Source organism: Lagopus leucura, unplaced genomic scaffold (assembly GCF_019238085.1).
Source record: "Lagopus leucura isolate 7727_CA_CO unplaced genomic scaffold, USGS_WTPT01 Super-Scaffold_100008, whole genome shotgun sequence".
In the NCBI taxonomy this organism is placed as follows: Eukaryota; Metazoa; Chordata; class Aves; order Galliformes; family Phasianidae; genus Lagopus; species Lagopus leucura.
In genome coordinates, this window is record NW_024962265.1 from 34,112,254 (window position 1) to 34,134,301 (window position 22,048).

General features: G+C 37.5%; 1 protein-coding gene across 3 annotated transcripts in view; it reads left to right on the forward strand.

Moving 5' to 3' along the window:
* Positions 1-22,048, forward strand: part of LOC122180856 (RAB3A interacting protein) — a 28,976-nt gene that overhangs the window by 4,049 nt on the left and 2,879 nt on the right. Inside the window, exons 2-8 of one of the 3 annotated variants that reach the window (XM_042872775.1) lie at positions 2,711-2,986; positions 3,180-3,441; positions 10,560-10,655; positions 13,188-13,265; positions 13,597-13,800; positions 16,946-17,074; positions 19,233-19,345. In XM_042872775.1, coding sequence (XP_042728709.1) covers positions 2,736-2,986; positions 3,180-3,441; positions 10,560-10,655; positions 13,188-13,265; positions 13,597-13,800; positions 16,946-17,074; positions 19,233-19,345 — 1,133 coding nt within the window. In that variant the 5' untranslated portion in view covers positions 2,711-2,735. Of the gene's footprint in view, positions 1-2,710; positions 2,987-3,179; positions 3,442-10,559; positions 10,656-12,789; positions 12,881-13,187; positions 13,266-13,596; positions 13,801-16,945; positions 17,075-19,232; positions 19,346-22,048 lie in introns of those variants that run through there. The other 2 variants (XM_042872776.1, XM_042872777.1) reach the window with 2 other exon arrangements.

Consider the following 22,048-nt stretch of genomic DNA (forward strand, 5'->3'; position numbering starts at 1 on the left):
GATATGGATGGTTTGCCTCACTGCTGCCTCTCCCTGCAGAGCGAGAAGTAGCACAGGGAGGAAAAAAGATGTGAACGGAAAGTGTTCAACAGATGGCATGCCTGGCAGTGCCCATCTGACGGTCTGTGGAGAGCCTAACTGAAGGGCTGTGCTTTATCACTTCTATGAATTTTTTTTTTTACTTACTAAACCAGAAGAAGCTTCCTTTTTAATAACTGAGAAAATTTCATCTCAGTTGGGTATGCAACTGCAAACAGCTGGTGATGCTGAGCAGTGAGCTGGGCCCTGCTGCTGGGCATTGAGTTGGGCTGTTTTCAGTGGAGCCAAAATGGAAACACTTGAAATGGAAACGAGTCACCAAAGGGAAAAAGTAAAAGAGTAGTTGTTCCCATTTTGCTTTCATCTGCGTTCTCTCTCTGTGATTCTGGTGGGTGGTTTTTGGTGCAGTTTCCTAGGTGCTGTAGGCAAAGCATGCAGGCAGCCTTCCAGCATTGCTATGCAGAAGCCTGTGTCTTCCTGTATCTTGTGCTAATTGTGAAGGCTGGAATCCAAAGGAACTGGGAATGAGAAGAGTCATCAATGGTGCTTGTAACTCGTGTAATATTATTGGGTATGATGTGTTTGGTAGTGGGAAAACAGGCTGGTGGCAGCAGTGAAAGGAGATGTGTTCTTGTAGATGTGAGTCTGATTTCGAGACTAGGGATATGGATATTTTCAGCTTCATCAGTGAGTTTTGAAGGACTCTTTCTGGCACTTTAGTTCTTTCTGAGATGGCAATGTTTAGCTTATTAAATGCTGAATGCCAACATGGAATTGTTTTACTGTTGATCTGAGAATGTTTTTGGCATTTAACCTTGAAGAAATGTCCCTCAGCTTTGGCTGTCCCTTTGGTTTAATCTGTTGGCTCAACAGGTTTTATCATCACACAGAGTATATAATCAGAATGTTTCTAATAGCTAAGGAGAGCTATAGAGAAAGCAAACAAGAATATTTGTAAAGCTTACTTGAATGGAGCTCAAAAGTAAGCTGTTAATGTTTGCATTGCAGAAAAGCTCTGTTCCACAGAATTGTGACTTTTCTTTATAAATGACGTTTGTGTGACTGTTCATCAAAATAAAACAGATTCCTGCATAGAATGGAAAATGGAATCACAGAATGGTTTGGGTTGGCAGGGGCCTTAAATACGATCCAGTTCCAACCCCTGCTGCGGGCAGAGTTGCCAGCCACTGAGTGTCCCTTTTTGTTTATGCAGGGTCCTCTGTGTGCTTATTTGGTGGTTCCTTAGCAGTTGTTGGTTTTGGGGGCGAGCAATTAAGAAAGACAACAACACTGTAGGGAACTTATTGTTGCTTTCTGTGAAAATTAATTTATAACTTTTGCTCCAAATGTTCCTCATGATGTGCTAAAGCAACTTGTTCAATGTGGCTGTGCGTTCACTCAGTCAATACAAAAAAACAAATTTTGAGCAGAGTTCTTTGTGTTCAAGGTGATCGAAACACGTTGGTGTAACTAAAACACAGGTGTATATACTAACTTGGAGATTCCATTCATGGCATTTCCTTTGCTTTATGAAACAGATAATTAACTGGACATACATTGCAGCAGTAAGTACCACATCTCTGTGGTTGTAATCATCATCTTTCTAATCTGTTTCCTACCTGCTCTTTTCAACTGGAAGAGTAAAATAGATTTTCTCTAAAGCAGAGTGGATTGTCAGTTAGATGATGCTATGGTTCTCTTCCATGTTAGGTTTCTTCATGAAGTCTTAATTTTATCTGTATAAAGTGCCAGTTTATAGTTTTGAATTGTCAAAGATTTTATGAGGTCTGATCAACCATGAGGAAAATAGAAGCTTCTTTGGAGCTTGTGTAATTTGCTGTACCATATTGTTATGAAAAGAATGAAATAATAAAAAAAAAAAGATAATGTGTGTTAGATTGTCCAAATTACCAATTAATTGCACACTTTTATGTGTATTATATGCAGTGAACTCATATTTTATGTGATACTTATTAAATGCACAGTCATCACTTAATTATGTTAGATATTAAGCGCACATCATGCTTCAGGAGAAGTTTTATTGACTAGCTCTGTCACTCCAATGAAGCGTTACAAGGTTAGACATAAATTAACCAAAACTGTTATGGACTATAATTTATTTAAAGGTACACTGATCTCTGTCTCTAGAATATTACACACTGGAACAGGTTCCCCAGGAAGGTTGTGGATGCCCCATCCCTGGAGGCATTCAGGGCCAGGCTGGATGTGGCTCTGGGCAGCCTGGTCTGCTGGTTGGTGATCCTGCACACAGCAGGGGGGTTGGAACTAAATTGTGGTCCTTTTCAACCCAGGCCATTCTATGATTCTATGAATATTTGCTTCATTGAGATTAAAAGTGGAAGCTTTGGGGTTTTTTTTCTTCTGGTTCTCGTTCTTGAATATAATGTGTGTTTTGATACAAAACAGTCTTAGACTGTATTGACTTTTAAACTGGGAGTTTGTCCTTAGGTCTTCTGAGTTCACAGTCTAATATGAAGAAAAAATTTGTGGATGTTGAAGTTGATGCTTGTTTCCATTCCAACATGAAGTATTTTGGTTGTATTTGTCTAGTTTTTAAAAATTCGAATGACTGTAACAAATAATATAATGATGTTTATGAAAATGTAACTATTTCCTGTTTGCATTCTGACGATGTGACTCTTTCATTTAGGGCTTCATATGATGAGGCATTTATTATGGCCAGTGATCCCTTGGAAGGCTTTCATGAAGTGAACCTCGCTTCGCCCACCACCCCGGATCTTCTTGGAGTAAATGAGCCAGGAACTCAGGACCAAACTACCTCACCCAGTGTTATTTACCGACCGCATCCTTCTGTTGTGTCCTCCACACCAATCCAACCCAATGCACTGAATGTTTCCGACCTTCCCACACAACCTGTTTATTCATCTCCCAGACAACTGAATAGTGGGGAAGTATCAGGTGTCAGGTAAGCCTTGTGCATCTCTTTACTGGTGTTTTTTTTGTTTGTAGGACTACTTGCTTTACTAAACATAGAGTTTTAATATAGTGTATAATATTAAATTGTATCTGTAACGGTGCATTCAGCATTACTACTGCCATTTCTAAAATACTTTTAATTTATATTACAAATTAAGAAAACCTTATCCCTTTCTTTGCAGCATCAATGTTACCGACGCAGTGCTTTGTTCTACCTCTGGACCCCAGGGTGGGTCATTCAATCACAATAATTCCAGAAAGGAGAGCAATAATGCAGAGAAAGAGTGTTTGCAGGGTGCTACAGTAGCAGATGTTGCTGAAGGAAATGAAGATATTTTTGGTTTGAGTACAGACAGTTTATCTCACTTACGGAGCCCATCTGTACTGGAAGTAAGAGAAAAGGGCTATGAAAGATTGAAAGAAGAACTTGCAAAAGCTCAGAGGGTAAGGCTTGTTGTCTTGTCTCCTCCTTTTTCTCTGTTCAACGTGGTTTTCGTGTGGCAGAATGATAGGTGGGCCAGAAGGTGCCGTCTGAGTACTCATTTATAATAGAATTATTACAGTGTAATTGTTGGAATTTTTTCTGCATGTCTGCAGTGCTGATGTCTTAGATTTATTCCCAGACAGTGGTTTGTTTTTTTTTTGTTTTTTTTTTTTTTTTCCTAGTGCTGCTGCTACATAACATGTAAAGCTTTTGCTTCATTTCTGGTTAAACATTTTTTCTTAGAATTTAGCCCAGTCTTTCATTCTGACATTTGAGAATAAGAGTAATTCTTTTGTCATGTCGTTGTTAGTTTTTAAGTATTTGTAATGTTGATGATATACCTCAAATTTTCTTTCTCTTAGGAATAAAAATGGAGCTTGTGTTGTGAGCTATAGAAGTATTTTAGAACGTGAATACTTCTGAGGCATCAGAGGGAAATGCTTGCATAGGAAAAAAGCAATAAAGATGTCACTGCTGCTCTTTAGAGTACTGTGACACCACACTTCAGACTGAATATGGACACCTCTGAGGGAACTGTGGCTCAGTTTGTTAATATTTGTAAAGCGCTTTGTCTTGTTTGGATGGGTGGAGCTATATAAATGCAAAGCCATTGTTTACCATTCTAACATCCTTCTATGTTTAAATTTCCTAGTAGACTTTGTGCTGTTTGTGCCCTCTCCTCTACATGATTTCATTCTTGTTGAGATTTAAGCTCATCTTTCCTCATGTTTGAACTTTTCCTCTCTGCTTGCTGCCTCTTTCTGTTGAATGTAGCCATCGTTTCTGTCGTAGCTGTATTTGCCCTTGTCAATGTGAATCTTAAATATGAATTCTGATATCACTGCTTCTGTTGGTTGTTTTGTCACTGAATAGTTGCTTCCTTTGCCAAGGTGTCTTTAGTATCTGACCACAGAAAGGAAACATTAACCTGAGCTGAGTTCGAGGACCTTGCATGTGAATATATAAACCAAGCAGTTAATCCTGGAACCTTAGGAAGTAAGATCAAACTAAAATTTAAACTTCAGAAGAGGCATTCCTGCTCCTGACAGCATACAAAATTGTAACTAACGTAGTTAAAATCAGCAACTCAGATCTGTTACTGTTATCTTTGAATTACCTGAAAATTCACAAAAGTAGCATTAAAACTGTTAAGACTATAAAAAAAAAAAGGAAAAATTTAGTAGTTTCAAACAGTTTGGATGTCATTAAAATAATAATAATAATAAAAAGATTCATCTCGAACTTGAGAATGATGTCAAAATCCTTGTTAATTCTCAGCATATAGGTTGATTCTTACAGTATTAGTCTTGGAAGACAAGCAAACAAATGTTATCCATCTGAACTTCCACTGGTTCAGGATTGCTCAATAACACTGGAGGCTTTACAGACTACATGACAACAAACCCTATTCATTTTATAGTGTATGCTTTCTTCCACTGTGTAATAGGAACTAGTTTTTGTAAGACATGGCTGTTCATACAGGGCTGTGTCCCCCTGCATTATTCAGTGTCGTGCAATCTTTGAGTGTATATCCAGCTACATTTAGCTTTGTCAAAGAGTACTTAGTTTAAAAATTTACAGAGAAGTAATTAATATGTGGTGCTTATATCTTGTTTTTTGGTTTTTTTTTTTTTTTTTTTTCTTACATTGTGCTTTTAAATTCTCTTTAAGACTCTGTGGTTCCCTTGGGTTTATGAGCTTTGTCAGGAACAGTGAGAAAAGTAAGAATGGCAATTTGCACTTGAATTTTATGAGATCATTCATCCTAGAAAGCATACGGACTTTCCAGGAATGAATGAAGTGAGCACCAATTTGCTATCTTGCTTGTTTCATTTCTTCCAAACTTCTTTTTATCCAAAGCATGTGTGCAATTGTACCATGTATTAAAGACAGATGGATTTGAATTTGTTGCAGTTGTGATTGGAAGGAGAACCAGAAGGGAAATAGAAATTTTGAAGCTTAGGAATCCATTATCTGAATTCTTTTTTAATGTCTCTGCTTCTTTGAATGCAACTTTTTTCTTCATCCCTGTTTGTTTTGTTTTTTTTTTAATGTAAGAGATATATGCACGTAACATTTTTCTGTGTCAATCTAGGTAAGTTGCAAGACTGAATCATAGCATAAAATTGTGAGAAAGGTTGAGCCTGGGGTAACAGCAGGACAGCGTTTTGCAGTAACAGTGTGTAAGGTTGGGTGCGCTTTTGCCTGAGCATAGTTTTTAGTTATTAAAACTTGGCAGATTTTTCACCCTTTGCTGAGCCCATTCAGGCCTTCTTTTTTTTTCTTTTTCCAATGTAGGCTTACCTTCTGGCTGCACTCTCTGTCAAATGGAGCTGAAGAGCCCATTTCAATGATCTGAACCTTTTTGTGTGTTTTGTTACTCTTTTTAAACAGCATCAGGAAAATTGAGGTGTTAAAATATGTAATGATTCAATGCCTGGGAGTGCATCTCCTCAAGTCTCTGTATGTTTCTTTATTTTTCTTCTTCAGCTATGATTGAGACATAACCCTATGGTTATTGAAAGTAAATAAACCACATCTAGGTAACATTGAGAGAAAAGTGGTGGTATTTTGCTTTACGGAATTTCTTGACATGCAAGTTTAGTGGAGCCTTTGCCATAGGACGCCTTCTGTTTGTCTTTCGGATGAAGTAACAAGCACATCACCTGTGCTTCAGATTGCTCCCTTACAGTTTTTCAGCTGTGGCAGCTCGTGGTCGTGTCTTCCTTCAATTTTTTTGTGCGACTTGGCCATGAAATTCATCACTGACCACCAGTGTAATTGTGCTATCCATAACCGCAGAGACAAACTTAGGTTTGATGTTTTCTCTTGAAATGTTGAAGTCTCCAGCTCTTAGTACTAGTTTGCTCCTTCTTGCTGGATGGAAGAGCAATCTACCAGAGATGACTGTAAATATCATACCCTGAGGATGAATTCCATGCTGTCTTTAGAATGAGATCTGTAGGCTTGTTGGCAGCAAAGCCATTTATGATTTTTGTAGCAGAAATCTGCATTATTGTTATTTCCCTAGGAAGAGTCAAACTGAGAGGTTTTCTTGCACTGATGAAGTGACTCTCATGAAAGAGTAACAGTATAGAACATGGCACTGTCAATTTCAACGTATCTTTTTTTGACCATGATACTCAGATCTGGATTTTGTTCCAGAGCTTTCAGTTTCTGTATGCATTCTTCCTGTCATAAGATCAAAGTAGAGTACTCAGCATTGTTTGTCTTCAGATCTTATGTATTACCACAGGGTTTGAAGTAGAGTGCAGAGCTGATTGCTCCTGCTGTAGTGTCTCTGAGTAGACTAATGCTAGTGGCTAAATCTTTTTTTTTTTTTTGTAGGCAAACATGTTATTTTGCAAACTCTGTATGGGTTAATGGATAAATATATTCACAATAACTACTAAGGAATTCCGGTAGCGTTGTAGGGGAACATCTGGCATTCTTAAATTTCTGCAGTCATTTGCTTGTGAACTAACAAGTGTAAAAAATTAGAAGGGCTCTAGAATAACATCCCAGAACTCCACCAAAGAGTGTTTTCAAGCTTTATTAAAACATTGCAAAAGACCGCTAGCTTTTGACTGCTAAAGATGAGTTGTAGCTGTTCTTCACTGTCTTTATGTGTTGAAAGGCTTGTTTCCATACCTCTGCCTTAAGCTGGTATAGCATCATGCTGCAGATAACAGATTTATTCTTTGGCTAGTGGAAGTTTACATGCAAGCAAAAGAAATGTCTTCACTGGCTGCGTAGGACCAAATGATTCAGGAGCCTCTTAAGTCCTTGCATCTCTGAAGAGATAACAGTTTCAGTTGGAAGGGTCCCTGTGAAGGTGGAGCCTGACTGTCAGACTGCTTCTGAACTGACCCACTGTTAAAAGTATAATTAAGAATGTTATTTGAATGCCATAGACAGGCATTGAGGCAAGAAGCAACTGCTGGAAGTCTGTTCCAATGTCTGACTATCCTCCTCTTGGTAAAATGCTTTTCCTCGTGTCTGGCAGGAACCTCCTTGATGCAGCTTGAGCCAGTGCCATATATCTTGTCATTGGATACCAGGGAGAAGCTGGGTGCTTCCCTCTCTCCACTCCTCCTTAGGAAGCTGCAGAGAGCAATGAGGCCATGTCTTAGGCTCTTTTTTCCTGAGCTTACCAAACCCATTGTCCTCAGCTGCTCCTCTTGGGACGTGCCTTCTGACCTATGAACTTTTTTGCATCCTCCTCTGGATGCATTGAACTATCTGCACCTCTTTTTGAAACACGGAGCTAGAAACTGTGCACAGTACTCCAAGGGAGCCATGCAAACACTAAATACATTGGGAGAATCACCACTTTTGACTGTGCTGCAGCTAATGCATCCCAGAGTACAGCTTACCCTCTTGGCTGCTTCAGCAGTATTCCACAGCTCTCATTTTAGGTGATATGTATATAATTTTTTTTGCTCTCTTATCTTCTGCATCTAGTGGTGACTTGCTTAAATTGTTGAACTTGATCCAGGATGATTTTCTTTCTAGAATTCAAAGCGTTAATTGTTCTGAAGCAGCAATTTGTGTTTCTTCTTGCTTCTTTCTAGAGAACCGACCTGCATTCTTATCATGAAAATCAAAGTGAAATAAGCAATAATATGACTATTTGATATATATGTGCGTATACATATGTGTGTGTATATATATATATAAGTGGGCTTTTTGCCCTGCAAGTTAGAAATTTTTATCACCTGCTTCTGTGTTTGTGTGTATTTTGCTTTATAATAGCTCTTTTCTTTTTTTCTTCATGTAGTTACTTTTTCAGAACAGCAATGTTGGAAGGACTGCAGCATGGTGGCAAACTTATTGCACACAGTTGTCTGTTCTCTAAGGCTGTGTTCAGTGATGACTTTAAGGCACAAGCAGTAGCAATGGCTCCAATAGCTTTTGATTATTTGAGCACTCTTTATTTTTTTCCCTGCATAAAAAACCACATCAGCCTCAGCTATTAAACTTATTTGACAAAATAAGGTGACATTATATTCCTCCCAAATCATGTTGCAGGAATTTGCCCCAAATTTGAGAAATGTAGCTAAGCTGCTAAGTGCAATAGACAGCATGCTGTTGTCTCCTTTTTGCTTTCATTAAGTAGCTTTACTTGTCTGCCTAAATTTTAATCTAGGCCTCTCCCTGATCTTTCCAGTTATAAGCAAGGCTGCAACAGTCTCACCTAAAATAGTGTATTGATAGAGATAGAACAAGGGTAGTTCTGCCTACGTGAGTTTGACAAGTTTTGACCTGAATCTTATTCCAATCTCCTTCTACAATGTCTTGTAGCACTTCTGTGTTTAAGATGTACGTAGCATATTCCTAATAAATCAGTGAAATAAACCAAAGAGCTAAAAAATATTTTTAGCTAAAAAGATGGATTCGCTGTGTTTATAGGAACATGTGAAACTTGAGCTTGAAGCATTTTATATCAGAATCTTTCATTTCTATTAGCAAATGTACCTTATGTGTGAAATACTGGAGAAATTAGAACCTCCCCCCAAAAAACGTTTTAGTGATACTTTTTTATAACAGCTAAAAGGCCACATATGGAAAGCAAAAAATCAAAATAGCAAACTGGAATAAAATTTGATCAAAGTGTCCATAGTTGAAAACAAATAAAAGGAATAAATAATTTATTTTACAATACATGGGTCTTGAACAGCCCCCAAACGCTTGTCAAATTTAGGAGCTGAAGTTTGGCAGGAGGATCTTCACCCCAGAGGAAAATTGCTACCAGTTTGGCTGCAGAAATAGAGAGCCTGCTGTAAGGCAAGATTTGGTTTGCTACGTTATTGTGTGAACATTACTCAGTCACAATAACTTTGGGAGAAATGCCTTGCAGGAAAATACAGAAGCTGACGTTTTGGCCTTTTTATGCCTCTAGAAGCTGGCCTGCCAGAGGTTTCTGAAGGCAGTGTATTCTTTAATTGTTTCTACAGTTTTGGAAGCAAATGATTGCTAGGTTGTATTTGGAATCTCTGAAGTGTCAATGACAGGCTTGGATCAGTCTTGGGAGTGATGGGAGTGTAGTAGCAAGATAGGCAGGGGAGAAGAAGGGGGAGAAGGTCTAGATTGGGACTGGGGATGGGAGAGGAGTTGTGGGCAAAAGGAATGCTTAAAGGTCAGAATGGGTTGCTTTCTGCTTTTTTTACCCTTGCTTTTTTTTTTTTTTTTTTTCCCTGTCCTTCTCTTTCCTGCTACATCTTCCAGTATTTAATGGGTGTTTAAAGGGGAACTCTTCCAAACTTGTCAAATTTTTTGTATTCCTGAAAAAATACTCCCCCTTTTCCCTCAGACTTAAGAAAATACAGACAAGATTGGACATGTTTAACCCTTATGCTGCCAAATCTGTGCTGAGATCTTACTTTGATACACGGTCAGGCCCTTTTCATTCAAGTGATGTCAGGGACAAAAAACATAGTTTGAATTTCATAAGCTACTTTCATTTGATTTATGAATCTGCATTAATGAGAGTAAGGATATAATTACAGTGTGCCTTTGTAATTGTGTTAGTTACAAGGAGACCTACAAGGGAGCTGCTATTTCCATCATGTTTTAAGATTGTAAGGGAATTGGGAATCATCTTGAGATGAGGATATTTTGAAAAATAAAACAAACAAAAAACTCAAAATAAAATAAAATAAAAGCAACCAACTCCCACACCCAATAAAATCAAGTACTTGTGTATTAAGTATCTGTTAAGGAATAGGTAAATAGAACTGGTATTCTATCCTATGTTTAAGTCTTCTATACTTTTGGGAAAAGAAAAGCTGCTTTTGTTTTTTTTTTTTTTTTCCTTAGAAATTTGGAAATGCTGATGTTCAGGTTAGAGATACTGTAGACGTTGCTGCATAGAGGAAGAAATAGCTATGTATGTACAGCATTAATGTAACTGCTTCTAGTTTTAAGATGAATATGTTGAAAGGCTTTGTTTAGCAAAGGGTTTTGTTTCCCTCTGATCTTTTTTTTCCCTTTTTTTTCCCCCCTTCTCTGTGGTGTTAGCTTTAAGAGGCCAAATTACTTCTCTAAGTCAGAATAAATAACTTTTAATTTTCCATAGGAGCTGAAGTTAAAAGATGAAGAATGTGAAAGGCTTTCTAAAGTGCGAGATCAACTTGGACAGGAATTGGAAGAACTTACAGCTAGTCTGTTTGAGGTTTGTTGGAGTCTTCGATGTGATATACTTAAAGGAAGCTGAGCCAGATGTTTTATATAGAATCAGTGTTTTTCATGCAATTTCTCTGCAATAAGCTTATAAAGGGATTTCTGTTCTAAAGTCCCGGGTGTGGTGGTAGAGAACTTAAGAGCAAGTAGTAGGCTTTTCAGTCAGATGAGAGGCTTTGTTGAGCTTGTCAGTTTGCCTTGGCACAAAATGAAAAAAAAATAAGGAAAATGTATCAGAAAGCTTGAAAGCATTTAGAATTATTTTTTGGCATAACTGTTTTGATGCAGCTTCTGTCTGACAACCAGGCTATTTAGATAAGAGCTAAATTTGGGGTTGTCATGGTGATTAAATACAAAATAGCATAGTTCCCGATTAATAGAGGGTGGAACATAGTACAGAACTTAACCATGTTTTCAGCTTTTGAATTTTGGGTCTGGCAGCATGTTACACCCACAAGTTTGAAGACAAACTGGATAATGCACCGGGGTGGCGCCTGGTTGCAATCTGAAACGCCTTGAACTTTAAGTGGGATCTTTTCTTCTGAGAAAATGGCAGTGATGCCAGCAAAGATTGTGAGCTTGCATCAACCAACTAAACAAAAATCTTAAATACACCACTTGAAACAAGATTAGTTACCATTTTCTCATTGAATGGAGGCATACCTGTTCGCATAAACTTCATAAATCAGTTATACTTTTTGCTTACCAAATTGAAGGTCTTAGTTTTCAGCATATGCATAAAGAGAAAACATGATTTAGAAACAACATGTTGTAATGCTACAAAAGTGCTGTCAAAACCTGGACAGTATTGGCATTCATAAATAGAATTGCAAACTGCTCTGTGGATTGGCAGAGCAATTTATTTCATCATCCCAGTAGTGCAAAGCTACTAAAAATATTAAGTGTTATAAATATTAACCAGTGTAAGTGGAACACTGGAAGGCTGGTTTTTTTAGTATAAATATTTGTGTGTACTGAGAGGAGGAAAGTGCTGGGCAGGCATTTTAACTGCAGAGGAATAAAACTTACGTTATCCATTTAACTTAAAGCAGTTAATCAATTTGTGAAAGCTACATGTGAAATGTAACACATTAGCAATGATTATTTAATGAGTTTTAATTATTCAGAACTCCCAGCTGTTGTGGGCACGTCATTTAAATTCTCTTTTGTGGTATGTTTTCACCAAGAGTCTGTAGTAAAACACAGTGCTGAGGTTTCTTCACTTTTACAGTGGAATCTGTAGTCCTAGGACTCACATTCTATACTGAATCCCACTAATTTCAGTGACTGTGTAAGATGCTGCCTAAGTTGGTATGGTGGAGCTGATGTTAATGCATCTCAGTTGAGGATCAAGACTTGTTTTACACAGCTGGTTGTATATGTTACGTTTTTCCACATATAACATGCTTTGCTTTCCAAGATGCATCACTAAACAAACTGCATGGTCAATGTTAAATGTATTTGTACACATTGTATAAATGTGTATGTTCTCATTCCTGCATGTGTATGTTACTTAAGAGAATTTTAGAGACCCATACTGTACACATGTGTCGTTTGCCAGTGGCAGCCAGATCTTTTGGTATCACTATGGATGAACATTTTGTTTTATTTATATAGTGTCCAGACACGTGCTAGGCGCTTTACAGATATGAGAAGGGTCCTACCTCAGGTGATTTGGTTGGTGGCCCTGATCTTTCCTTTCCTTTCCTTTTTTTTTTTTTTTTTTTTTTGCCTTTGTTAAGTACCAAATAAGAACAGAAAATTGGATCATGGGTGCAAATTGCTGGATCAGAGCCAAAACAAATAAGTTACCCAGACAAAAGGCTTAAAAGTCTGACATAAAATGATGTTTGGGAAAAACAAAAAAAAATTGAAAAAATCCCAATCCTTTTATGCTTTGTTATTAGCTTAGTCCTGCTTGTTTACTCAGATTGGTTTCTAGTGCATTTTCTGTTCTACTTAAGAAGTGTTTATTAATCCATAAATTATTTTTAATCCTTTACTTTACATTTTTATTAATGGTGAAACTTCAGGCTTGAGTTGTTTGACCAGTTCCTTTGTGCATTTGAGTAAAACTGGTTATTCTGGCTAGGAGAGAGAAATTCTTCTGAATGTGCCCTTGTTGCTTGTGTTGCTACTGGTTGAGTTTCCCCTGGGGGTCAAGGAACTTCAATGGTCAGCTGCTGAAGTGTGTCCAGAGGCTGGCATTCATGACAGGTATTGTTTTTGTTGGGGGGGAGGGAGGAGGTTGGCTGACAGCGGAGGGAGTCGTTGAATGTCTGTATCTCGGCTCTGGACCAAGGAGAAAGGACTTGCTGGTGCAGTGAGGAATCCAGATTATAGATTTGCAGCTATTTTTTGGTCTGTAACTGTTTAGATTCAGCAGATTGTTGCACAACTTATTTACAAGTAATCACAGTGAAGCAAAAGTATGATGCAACTCCTTAGGTTGGTTTTTTTTTTTTTTTTCTTTAAACTTGTAAATTGGTGTGAAACATTTATTCCAGCTAAACATTTTTTACAGGAAGCACACAAAATGGTTAAAGAAGCTAATGTCAAACAAGCTGCAGCAGAAAAACAGTTAAAAGAAGCACAGGGGAAGGTGAGTTTATTTCCAACTTGCTTGTTTTGTCTTTTTACATGAACCTACAGCTGAAATGTGAATGATGGAAAGATTATTAAAATACAGATTGACTCGTTCTGTGTTGCCATGTGTTCTTAGCTAACACCAGTGGATGCAGCATCGCATTAGGTAACTAGCAAGGTGTGCAAGCAACCAGTTACTGTTGCAGTAACAAAGGGATCTCTTGTTAGCACTGCTGGAAAATGAAGTCTTGATTTGAACAGAAGTTACTGGAAATGTCATGAAATGATTTAACATCAGCCCACAAGTACGATATTTATTTTAATGACTTTGTATTTTTGTTTTCAAGATTGATGTCCTTCAGGCTGAAGTAGCGGCACTGAAAACACTAGTACTGTCTACTTCACCTACATCTCCAACTAAGGAGTTTCAATCTGGTGGAAAAACTCCTTTTAAGAAAGGGCACGCAAGAAACAAGAGTACAAGTAGTGCTATGGGTGGAAGTCATCAGGACCTTACTATGATGCAGCCAATTGTAAAAGACTGCAAAGAGGTAAAAGTATGAGGATTGTCTTCTTTTGCTGATAAGCCAGTTTAATTGCTTTGTTTTTCCTCACAGTAAATTTGGTATGTACTAGATCTTATAATAGGGATTGTAGAGAGATTTTTCATTAATGAAAGAATTTTTCTTATGTACCAATAGGTGTTGATTTTTCACTTGTATTTACCATTGAATCTTTAAGGAAGGATGCGATAAAAATTGAAATACTGGAATGACTAATGTAAAGGTAGGAATTAAAAACAAAGGAGGGAAAAGTAATAACAAAATTCAACAGTGTAACTGAATGGCAAGTCCTAGTAGCTTTTTTTTTTTTTTTTTTTTTTTAAACCAAATCCATCACCAGCTGCCACCAGGAAGAGTCATTTTATAAACCAATAGTGGATGAAAGAGTGGAGGAAAACCTTATCAATCATAAAGTATTAGAGAATAGGAGAGAGTTACCACTGGAGTCCTTGGAAGGCCTTGGGTTTGTCTCTTCCTGCCATTGAGAATGGGAAAATACTGAGGCAACAGCTTGGTGAAAGCAATCTGAGAGTTGTGAGAAGGTTGGACCTGCTGGTGGTGAATGAGTAGTGGAACTGAGGGTGCTGAGGTTCTGCACACAGCTATGATACCTTCATGTCTGAAATAAAGTAGTGAAAACGTGATGGATGATCAAAGCTATATGAGTCTTTCTGTGTAGGGAGACTAGGGCTCTTTATGTTGAGACTTTCTAAAAGCAGGACAAAAATGTATATAATCACAAGTGACATGGGGAAGATGAATGGTGAACAAGTAGTAATTATTTCCTGTGATGAGAAGGCTCTGGAAACTAGAAGAAAAATCATTTTGGTCAATATATAACTAAATTTAATAACTAATTGTCACAAAGTGACAACAGGACAATAAACAGTGTTCAAAATGATGCAAAGTTGCCGTGGAAAAACCCGTTGAGGTACATACAAATATATGATTTGTATATCAGGAAGCTTATTTAATTACAAATTGCAGGAAATTGGGGGGGTACATAATGAAGGCACGTTGCTGTATTTCTTCTCATGCTGTTCTGCAGGCCCTCAGTCACTACAGGTCATTAGCAGAGAGAGGGATGAGCTAACTGGATCTGTAATATGATTCACAGTGGTCAGTTTTATACTTCTTTTTGCCAGTCATCATTAAATGCATTTATGCTATCTGTCTTTTCATTAAAGATTTAGAGAAGGTATAGTTATGTTTCCAAAAAAAGACAAATGTCCTGTTAATTTACTCTCAGTGGTATTCAGGATATTTTTCTTACTAAAATCGATTTTGTTGCTCTTCAGAAAGATACAAACAAAAGGGGGAGAACTGGTATGGAACCTAACTAGTTTGGAAGCATAGCACTGAGGTTTTGACTAAATAAATTTGTTAAATGTTGGGCAAGAGCATGAAGAGGGGAAAAACTGATTTTGTTTCAATTTCCTATGGAGAGAAAGTGGTCAGTGTAATGGATATATTGCAGAAAATCCATCCCAACAGTACCAGCATCCCAGACAGCGACTTCCTAGTATGCATGAGTGACCTCAAGGATAAATAGATGTATCTAACTAATTTAGAATTTATGAGCAGGATTTAGATAAGCTGAACATCTATACCCAGTGTAAATGCTAAATGCATCAGTGGATTTATTTTATTTTCCCAAGAGCTGAAGTGTTTCTCTGTTGCAGGTAATCAAAACTTGGATCTAGTGAAAGTGCAAGTAAAGACAGAGAGCAGATACATGCATAGCAAACTGTAGGCTGGAAAGAAGGAGCATCAAGCTATATTCACTGAGTAATTTTTTCAAGGCAGCTTCTTTATAAATTATAGCTTTGGGTGAAGTGTTTTCCACATCTAACAAAAATCAGTAGTTCCTAAGAAATGCGTGGCAATTTCTTGATTTGTGCTGTATGGTTCTAAAACAGCATTTTTTTTCCTGCTGATGTCTCCTGGTTGTATTTATTTTAAAGCCAAACTGATGTGGGTTTCAAGGTATGAGAAGTACCTTGCTCATTCAGGGAGCAAGTTACACCTATTGAGTTTCATTTGTGCAGTGAGGTTGGTGGCTTAGCAACCAGAACAGTTATGGACTAGTTTAATTAAGATGGTTCTTCCTGATTGTACCTGAGTGCAAGACAAGTAGCTCTAATGGAAAACAAATTTGCCTGTCTAATTTTTGTAGGTTCTTTCTCATGGAGGGAGGGGGAAGGGGAAAAAAAAACACACACACAAAAAAACCTCCATGTGAAAGAATGGTTAAGTGCAGGGAGCTGTGGTAAGGAGTAAAAGACTGAAAGAGGCTGGTTCAAAGCAGTGATGCTCTTTTAAAATGGATTAAAAAACAATTTCAGTTCTTAGCGTATGTTTTCACTTTCCACACTCTCATCTATATTATTTGCTTTTGATATTTCAAGACTTTCAAGTCACATTTGCTTTATAGAGGTGCATATTATGAAAGCAGTATTGCTATTTGTTGGTGGTGTCTAGTGTTTTCCTGAAAATGTTTTCTTCCAAAATACTGCTTTTCATTCTTGTTCTCTCTTTTTGATTCTCTTTGTACTCTGGAGCGGAGCAGCAACCTAAGAAGCCCACAGAGGGAGCAGCATTAGGATCTGCTTCTCATTTTTCCACTTTAGTAACCTTTTTGTTTGTCTTCTGTGCTTTGACTGTACATTTAGTGTTTTTTTCTTTGTTCTCCATGACTGCCTGCCATTTCTAGAGGCACTTTTTCTACATGACATTTTCTTTCTTTTGTTGCATGGTATTTTTGATGCCCCTAACCTTCCTGGCCTGTGTTTGGCCTGCAGTGTCTTTCTCTTTATATAGCTTTCAGGTTTTGGTTTTGGGAGTACAAGCTTGTTATAATACAGGCATGGGATTTAACAGCCAGTTGGAAGGAAAAGGTGCTGAAGTCTGTGTCAGCAGTCTCAAAGCCAGTTTGGGTAAATCAAGGTGGTACCACAGTCTTGGGAAAGTGAACTGGAGAAGGTGTTTGTAGCTGGGACATAATTGTATTCTTTCACAGTGTGGAAGAGAACACAGTTCTAATGATCACTGTTTACCTGTGGGTACCTGTAGGTGATCAACAGTAGTGTGATAATTACAGTATTTAAAACTTGTGAATGTTTGTGTGTTTTAGGCTGACCTATCTTTGTACAACGAATTCAGATCATGGAAAGATGAACCTACTATGGACAGAACGTGCCCATTCTTGGACAAAATCTATCGGGAAGATATTTTTCCATGCTTAACCTTCTCAAAAAGCGAGGTATGTACTCTAAGTGTTGTCACTGATGCTTTTTATTTAAATGTGTCACATGGAAAAAGTAGACTATCTTAATTGACGTATGAAGTTCTACCATTTTGTTTGACTCAGGTATGAGAGTTTACAGTGAAATACCCAAGTTTAGTGTGGAGCATTGAAGCAGTTTTTCTTCTCCATTTGCTATTCTAGATGTGACTCTCTTAGGTGGAAGCTGTCTACACCTTTCCATATTAATACTACCTATCAGAATAAGTTTGTAGGAAGGAGTGCTGGGTTTCCCCCTAAGTCACAGGTCCCATTTAGTAGAAACGGTGTCCTGTCACTGTCCGTTGTTCATACAGTATGAACAGTATGGACCAACATAGCAGTATGGACCAACATAGCTAATTTTGTGGACCTGTTTTTCTCTCATTAAGCAGAGCAGGTGGAAGGCACAATCTGGGTGTCTTCTCGAAGAGAGGTTTGTGTTGCATGAATCAGACTTTGGGATTTGAAGTGATTTATCATGGACAGTTTAGAAATATGGTTTCAGATGAAAGAAACAATGTGGCTTTTTTCTTTGTGTGATTTTTTCCATTTCCTCTTCCTTTCCTAGTACAGAGGAGGTAATGGTGTTTTACTCATGCTGGGAACATGATGGAACTGGTTCCAGCTGCAGCTTCAGTACCTAGTCTTTGTTCTTAAGTAGCATTTGTAGGCTATAGTTGCAGTATCTGTCTTCGGGGGAAGGGGAGGCAGTATTGCATACCTTTATTAAGAGTAACAAATTTTAATGCTCTCAGACTTGATTTTTTTTTTCCCCAATGAAATTAAGTAAATCACATAAAAAAGGTGGTATATTTTCCTCAAATTTGTCTCTTACGGTGTGTGCACTTTTCCCGTATTCTTCACTTGTATGAAACTCTCCCACTAAGATGTTTGCTCACTTACTATTTAACTTAAATTACTTCTGCACTGTGTGTAAGTAGGTCATCCTGTTGTCCCAGCAATTTCGTTTTGTTTTCTTCTACTTCAGTGGCAATATGGTTACTGTATTTGTATTTCCTCTTTAAGGAGAGAATATGGCTTCTAGCACAGGTCAGCTGTGTAGTTAATGCTTGCAAATGCTGTGCACAGTGACATACTTTCCTTTGAGTATCAATAAACTGCTGTGTAGCTAATAAGTGACACATTATGGTTTTTGAATAATTGAAAATGCAGTTATCTAAATGGTTGAAGTAATACTTCAGCTCTTTGGAGCCTGTTGTCTGTGTGTGTAGTCTCCTGTTTTGCGTTTAGCAAATAGTATTGGGAAAGAATATTTTGTATGAAGTGCTTTTGTAGTAACATTCTAATTTTGAAATGCTCAGAGTACAATAGAAAAATATTTATATTACTCAGCAGCAAAGGAACGTGGACAAAGAATTATTAAATAAATAAAATAAATTGCACCTTATTTTAAATCAAGTAATGACTATTTCTTGTCCATACTTAAACACTAATCTTGGGCAACTATTGAGTTCAGTCAAGCAAAATGAGCATATTTCTAGTGTTATTTTGTAAAGAATTAACATAAAAAAGCCTGAGGGAAGTTGCACTTCCTTTATGAAAGTGATATTTTAACAATACCAGTGTTCTGAAGGCACAGTAACCTGTTGTCTGTTTTATATATTGTTCAATCTTAAATCTTTGAATGTCTTTCTGAAATAATCTTTGGCTGAAAAATGGGCTAATATTCACTTTGTTTTACAAGTTACAGAGGTTGCGTGCTGTTGCGTTCTGCAGGGAAGAAAAAACAATAAAATTAGAGCAATTTTTTAAATACACAAGGTTTGTGCCGTGTCCAGTATCTGGCAAAAACAGTGTGCAAATGTATGTGCTGCTTGGGTGCATGAGGAATAACTGAATATATGGTTAGCATGCTAACCATACATTCCCTGCTGTAAAGGCAGTTGTCTTGCCTGAGGGAGGATAGGGTTATTTGGAGGGCAAAATTTCAACTGACGCCTAGGAATTGGGCCTCTTGTGTAGGAAGCAAGCAAAAGCTTATTTGTAATTGAATTTGTTTGGTTTGTTGGCTTTTTCAGTGTTCCCAACTTAACAGAGACAGAAATGTGTCACTGCTTTGAGGCAGTGGATCACATGGAGCTGTTTTTAACTGCTTTCTACATTTCTCTTGCAGTTGGCCTCAGCTGTTCTGGAAGCTGTTGAAAACAACACTCTGAGCATTGAACCTGTTGGCTTGCAACCTGTTCGATTTGTGAAAGCTTCTGCAGTTGAATGTGGGGGACCAAAGTATGTTAAGCTAACAGACAGAGGGGAAATCTGGACTCATTTGAGAGAACTGTATTCTCAATCCAAGAGTTATCAACTGATCGCCTCATTGAAATTTGTATATGTTAATCTTGTAAATATTTATTAAAATATCAGACTTCAGAATTGCTCTTGCAAAATTTTATGGGAGAAGTAAGCAACTAACAATGCAAATATTAAAGGTTTGTTTTACATTAACCTTTTTTAAGATAATTCCCTTCTTGAGAGAGCTGCTTATGATGCATTGACTGTAAGAGTAGCATTCCCTTCCTTGGAGAAGATCAATCTGATTCTTGAAGCAGAGATTTCTGAAGTAGGGGCTGTCACTTGGAAAGCATCGTGAAAAAGGTATAGAAGTAGTGGGGGATCAATGTCAGACAGCTAGATTTATTTGTGGCATAAGAAATCTAATACGTACAGAGCATATTGACAAAGGCAGCTGAAGTATTTGAGAGGAGATATGGAAAGTAAACCCTCTGAATGTGAAAGAAGGAATGTAATCAGGGAGTAAAGGTGAGGGTGAATTTGAAGGTAAAGAAGGAAATATGGTTGAATGGCAAAATGATTGCTTTAGAAAGTTTGGAATGGCTTCAGATTCCTCTAGGACAAGGCTTATGTGTCAGGTGCTGATGTAGATGTTAAAATGAGTGAGAGGGACCTGCCTGAGGCACTGCGGCTCTGAATGTGAAAGGATTTTAGTGCTTTAGCTTTAGTGTGTGTCATGGTTAAGCAAGAAAGGCCAGTATCACAATCCTGAGCTTTCCAAGCGTATTGGAAGTCTTGACTACTTGTGTAAAAGATGTCCAGCAGAAATAATATTTCTCTGTAATATTTTTTTATTAGAGCTCAGTTTTCTGATAGAAAACTTAAATCAGAATGTGTTTATCAGGATCAACTTAATTTTTTTTTTCTCATTGCTGCTGTTTTTCAATTCTCATTTTTCTTCATGGGTTTTGAGTGGCAGAGAACATTTAACATGCCAAAGGAAATTCTTGCTTTCTCTCTAAAGAAGCTGTATTGTATTCTCCAATGTAATCCATAAGTAGTTGGCTGGGTAAAAATTAATGTTTCGAGATGCCTGTGCAGGAATTGTACTTTAGTTACATTAGTTACATTGATAGTCAAGATTTACTCTTGCCTCCCTCTTGCAATTGTCATGAGGTGACAAAAACTTCTGTATGCTTGTTTGTGGTTAAGTAATAGGTAAGGGATAGGCGGTACGTAAGCTTAATTTGACAGCAAATGTGCATTGCCTTAAATATTACTGGCACTGGGTGGGAAACAGCTGTTTCACCTTTCACTTAATCAGAGTAGCAGCTTTGCATTTTCTGTTTTTATGTGGTGAAAATCACTTTTTATTTAAAGGGCATGGTTTCATAGGTAATGTAATACATACAAACAGCATAAATAAATAATAAAAGTAACTGGAATAATGCTCCTGAAGGAATGATTTCATTGTCCAATTGCCTGGGGGACAGGAAGAACGGATGCATAAACTAGTGGGATGGGTAATAAACCAACAACAAAACATTGAGTGGAGGTCAGGGAGCTGTGATGTAGTAAAGAAAGGTTTTGGCATACAGAAGTTACTGAATGGTGCCAGTGGTGGTGTGTAGTAATGAAATACAGCTGGGTTTCCCCACAGGATTCAAGTAATTGTCCCCATGGGGAACAAAGCACTAAGCTGCATGTGTGCTGTACAGTGCAGAACTGAGTCATTAGTAATAGCTGTCATTCCAGCATTTAACCTGGTGTGATGCAACACACTGTATAGAAGGTAAATATATTGCTGGAAAGAGAAAAGGTTTTTTTTTTTTTCCTCTTCTTCTTGGCATTAAAAATCTGTCTGTCTTCTCACAAAGGCTTGACTGCATTTGTGATCAGCTTGCTTCTGCAACTATACAATTTCTTGGATCAATGTCAGTCCTCATAAATTACTGTGGAAAATCATATACACTACAGTTTTCTCCTGTGTTGCATGGTTCTATGGACCAGCTGCAGACTATTAAAGGGGCTTGTAGGCTGCTATTGAGACTGTGTGAGCTTAGAAAGGTGGCTGCTTCTTAAGACTCCCTAATTTTCTGAGATAGAGATGAAAGGGAGGAGATCCAGAAGCTTTTCAAGTCAGTGGAACAGTGGATACCTGACAAGCCAGTTCATCTGGGATGGGATGCTGCAATATAAAAATTCCAAATAAAATTCCTGCTGTGTTTACATTTATTAAGATAGTATTAATAGCAGCTTCCTCTTCAGGAGAGATGTAGAAATTTTTTTTCTGAAGAATGCTGGAAGAGTTATTTGGAATTGAAGATTTTCTGACTACTGACCTCTCTTTGTTCGTGTATGATATATTTGCATATACACTAGAAAAAGTAAATGTAATTATTTTGCCATCACTTCCTGTAATGATAATGGAAAGAATTATTACAGTCAACCTGTTTTCCTTCACCTCAAGTTCTTTTATACTCTGAATGTAAAAATGTGATTTCAGTTTGGGCATAAATACAAAGCTGATCTTAGAATGTGTCTGACAGAGACTTTGTGAATTGACTGTTATCCTATGGGGCTTGTTTTTTTTCTTGATATGCAACATCAAGAGGAAATTTAAAAAAACAAAACATTTTAAATGTTGGGGTCAGCTGATTATTTAAACAAAGCTTATTCCATATATAAAGAGTTAAAGAA